The sequence below is a fragment of the Diadema antillarum genome, unplaced genomic scaffold, assembly GCF_040938485.1.
Source record: "Diadema antillarum isolate AM-2024a unplaced genomic scaffold, OU_Dant_1.0 seq00000485_RagTag, whole genome shotgun sequence".
Taxonomy (NCBI): domain Eukaryota; kingdom Metazoa; phylum Echinodermata; class Echinoidea; order Diadematoida; family Diadematidae; genus Diadema; species Diadema antillarum.
Genome location: NW_027271448.1, coordinates 434,814 through 439,775, shown reverse-complemented (window position 1 = coordinate 439,775; position 4,962 = coordinate 434,814). Strand labels below are relative to the sequence as shown.

The 4,962-nt window shown below is 40.0% G+C and overlaps 1 protein-coding gene across 1 annotated transcript; it reads right to left on the bottom strand.

The window, feature by feature from the left end:
* Positions 1-3,624: 3,624 nt before the first annotated feature.
* On the bottom strand, positions 3,625-4,680 carry LOC139733636 (glycoprotein 3-alpha-L-fucosyltransferase A-like). Its single transcript, XM_071644449.1, has one exon. The coding sequence runs from the start codon at positions 4,678-4,680 to the stop codon at positions 3,625-3,627; it is 1,056 nt and encodes a 351-aa protein (XP_071500550.1).
* Positions 4,681-4,962: the final 282 nt, after the last annotated feature.

Genomic DNA, 4,962 nt, shown 5'->3' with positions numbered 1-4,962 from the left:
GAGCCAGAAAATACGATCCTGTACAAATACCTATATTTTTCCTTTGTAATTTGAAAATATAATTTATTTTGGTAGAGACGCAAGTCCCCCATACATTGTAATATCTTATATATGGGAGAATTAAGGAATTATATAACAGAAATAAACTTGAACGAGGAAGAATGTATAGGTGTATATAATCATGTATGTGTATAGGTGTGACGGAGGAATGACTGCTCGCAGACGTTGCGGTATGTTCACTAATAGTCTTTTATTTCGACCGAGTTACCGGTCTTTTTCAAGGGCTTGGGACTTATATATATATATATATATATATATATATAAATTTATATACACATGTATGTAATTTTTGGATACAGTGCACTCCCGTTATAACGAAATGCTCGGGACCGGCAGTTTTCTTTCGTTATAACGAAATTTCGTTATAACCGAACAAATATAATATATAACGAAAACAAGGAAACCACGTATACATATCATATTCTGTTTGCTGAATACTCATCATACACCGGAAAGCTATGTGAAATGTGATGGGATAAATGTATCACAATAATAAAGCAAGTTCCCCTCAGAAACTGTGCGTGACATAAAGAGCGAACACACAGTGGTGTGAAGCGTTCACCCATGCAGAGACGCTATAAATGCTTGTTCCGCTAGGTATTTTCAAAAGCAATTCGCATTTCGTTATAACGGAGCACATTTCTTTTGTTTTTCTTTGTCTGTGGCGCTCGGAAATGACTTCGTTATAACGGAAATTTCGCTATAACCGTGTTCGTTATAAGCGATTTTTACCATAGACTTTAATGGTGATAATTTTGGGACCAGAAGATTTACTTTTACCGTGTTCGTTATAACGGGAGTGCACTGTATTCGGATATAGCAATAATTATAAAAAAGTTATGCATACATGTTGTTATGAGCTGTATAGTGAGCTACATCACGCACAAGGCGATCGGTGGCGTGTGGCTGGTATCGTGTTTAGGTGGAGGGCGTGTGTGTGTAGATGTGTGGGCGGTGGGCGTGTTTAGAGGCAATGAAACTTTTCAGTAATTAGTACTTTTTAATTATTTCAGTGCAATTTACAGCACAGAATATCAATATGACATAAACCAATATACACCAATGAAAATTATGATACAGTTTACAAGTATTTCCAATTATTGATCCAAGGAGTTTGTTAGTATATCTGACACAAAACCTATGAGTTAATCTTCAACATTGAGGCCTAGGTAGCAGAGAGTTCGGAGCTTTTTGATCCAGCAGAATTCTAGTATGAGGATGGTGGTACGACGTTTCTGTCAGATGGAGAGGTCGTTGAGTGCATGGTCTTACAATCTGAAATGAAATGGGTAAGGGAGTGTTTTGCGATGTTGAGGTGTTTCGGAGCTGTTGTTTGGGAAGCGAGTGTAAAGAGTCGTTTTGTTTCACCTACAGGTGACCTACGTACTGTTGCATTTTGTTTTGTTTTGCCCGTGACATAGGGTAAATGAGCCATCGAGATTCGCAGTTACATGAGATGTGATTGGGAATTTCAGGGTAGTTTACGGAGCTCTTAAAAATGTGTTAGTGGATTGCCCCCCCCCCCCCTCCTTTTTTTTTTGGGGGGGGGGGCAGTCATGGAAGACTGGGCTTTCCTAGCTTGATGACGGTGTCAAGGAAAGGTACACTAGTTTTTGAGGATTTAAAGGTAAGTTTGATTGTTGGATGACGTGAGTTAATGTTCCCCTGGGAGCGGAAGAGTCTGCGGGGTGAATGTATCCAAAGAATAAACTGTATGACATCAATATATCTGACCCAGTACCCTGGGAGGATGTCATTGTTCGGTAAGGTGGTCACGCGTTCTCCGACAGTGGAAGAAGGGTTAAACGAGAGAACAATCACAGAAAAAAATTCTATATCGTCTAATCAAAGTATCATGTCGACATGGACAACAGGAGAAACACGCGTTATAGGCATTGTTTACGGTAAAAGCATTAATTCACACAGTTGCACATGTAACAAATTAGACCATGCAATTTTATCATTCAGGGTGGTAGTTTCACTTCTTCCCGTTCCTTATTCAGTTACAGCATATTATTAACATTTCAAATTCTTTCATTATGTTGGATAAACAAAGTTAAAACCAAAGTTTAAGATCAATCTTTATCAACACAACAGAAGAAGCGCACAGACATTCAACTGCATTTTTTTTTTTTTTTTTTTTTGCAAATTGGTGCTATTATGGATTGACGAGCTCTTTTGTTTTCGTGACGGTCTTGACATTATCTTCAATCTCACGTACAGGGCAATATTTTGACAATACGGACATCATTACTCATATTCATTTTCACATTCATCATATTCTGAAGTTATCAAGACTTAAACATAATACAAATTTAGGGAAATGTTACTGATATGTCTCACATTCAATAGACAGTTTTTGATCAGCGTTGTTAGAACCATGGCATACCTATTAGGCATGTGCGAAACATCTGTTCACAATGCATCTCCCGTTCACAAACCCGGAAAGAGGCGCATTATTTATTTAAAAGCATTAGCGTTCTAGATCCTTTCTGCATGCCTATAATGGTTGTGCCATTTCCATGATGACACAATTTATAGTTCTGAACTTTTATTCAAGGTGAAAATAATGCATACACACGTGATATGTTGTTGACAATCTGCTCTTACAATAATGGTGAGCCGTATTTTCGGGGAAAAAAGTTAAAAGTTATATTTTCACTACAAAACAGAATCATAAGAAATTATAATGGTAGTCAGATTTGTATTGTGAAGCGCTTGTTAGTATAACTCTAAAGCCCTATATCTTCTTGTTACCCTCCACGCCATATAACCAAATACTAGTAACTCTCCGAAAATGATATCAAATAATATGTGACATGAACTAAAAATCATGCAAAAATGATCAATTATTGTTGTTTTATCTTGTGAATGGTAGAAATATCGCACACGGGCTTTCTTGTACGATCTATGTATCACCATCAAAAACGTTCGGTGATATAGCTCACAAAATCTTCGAGTGATCTTTGAGGTCATTCTAAAATGAGTGAAAATGAAAATTTTCACTCAGAATTCACTCCAATTTCACTCTCAATCCCCTCTTTTCTCGTTAATCACTCCTTCAAGAGTGAATATACATGTAGGCCTATATATCACTCGATTCTTTAGAATACCCAGTCATATTGAGTGTTTCTGTGATGAGCTAAATACTTCTCGTCTTCGACAATAACTATCAGGGAGCTTTAGATTTGCGGAGCGGACGTTTGAGATGACAACTGCTTTGGGTGTTCTCGTCTTATTGGTCTCATCCTGCGTCGCGTTGACTAGTGGCTGGAGATGACGCGGAGACGCAACCTATAAAAATCAAATGACGCCCCTATATGATTGGCGGATCAAGTAGCTCCCTACGTCATAAATTTGAGCGGACGTAAAAATTGCCGAGAACGAATAGTGAAAACTCAAACAAAAATAGATCGACTTTGATACGCGATTTTGCGCATTCTCAAAAAGATTTTTTTTTTTCCTCTGAACGTCCCCGTACTGAAAATCTAAAGCTCCCTATTATTCGGTGAGTCGAGGGGAAACAACTTATCCTTTAATTAAGTTGCACCTCGATAGGTGCAGTTAAATCTCTATCGGATACTGTGATCCGTCACTCGTACACGAACCGTTCCACCACTGCACCCAATCTTCGGGAAATTTCGGAGGAGAGTAGGTGCCACCTCGCATATCTTTCTCGTCTGCCAGGAGCCGGGATACCACAGTGCTACAAATTTGTTCCGGTTCCAGCAGCCACTCTTCCTCTGTTACTTGAATGGATCCAGACTTCTTCCATTCGAAGAATTTGTTGTATAAATTGTCGTCCTCGTCCAGCTTGATTAGATATTCGGCTAATTCTTTTACGGATTTGAAATCCTGCACGTGTATGAAAGCTTCAGGTGGAAACACCTTTTCATAGTCTTCGCGCGGTGGACCGTACACGACAGGAACAATGTCATTATGGAGGGCATTTTTCCAGAATTTTTCCGTTAAGTAATCACGACATTCGCTATTTTCCAAAGCCAAGTAAAACTTGTGCGTCCTTAGCTCTAGATTACATCGTTCATCTTTTGGGCATGGCAAATCACCACACTTGCCATACGTACTTACGGGGATGTACTTACTTAGAGCCTGTACAAAACCTTTTCGGTCCCAGGAGACAGAGTCGCAATTTGATGCCATCCATGCGACCTGTTTCGTCTTATTTTGCGACCAGTTCTTCATTTCCGTGGAACGCAACTGAGGGACGTCCGGATTATACCATCCGAAGGAACCGTAAAGATGTGACTCCTCCGTCGTGTAAGTCATTAGAAAATCGTAGCTGTTGTTACGATATTCCATGGGCGGTAGTACGTGATTGGGAGTGTTCCTTGGAGATTCGTGTGTATAGAAGATCCATTTCTGACCTGGCGGCCGCTGACGGTGCAATTCGGCCCAGTCCCAGGCCGTAAGATGGTAAAGTATAACGGCATCGCTGCTTCTAAGGCTCTCCATGTCGGTGTTCACAACTAACCTGAGACCACAAGGGAGACCGGGACAGAGGAAGTCACCTGGGCTACCCGAGGGGGTCAGAGGTTCGTCAGCCCACAAATGAACTTGCCTGAAACATCCTCCTTTTTCAAACGGAGCACTGTTAGTCATTTGACTTGGAATATCGACAGGATTCACTCGCGCAGTGCTGTGACGTGAAGAAAGCGCGACAGCATTAAGCTGAAAATAAACAATAACACAGCACGTGATGGCACCGAAGATGAGGAAACTGCTTCGGTTATTGATGATGCCGTTGTTTAGACATCGACTAGGACGCACAGGCCCAGTCGTTTTAGCTGTATCTGCTGAAAGTAAGTGACAATAAATAAATAGATCAATCAATCAATGCATAAATAAATCAATAAAAGAATAAATAACATGGCCATAACTTCC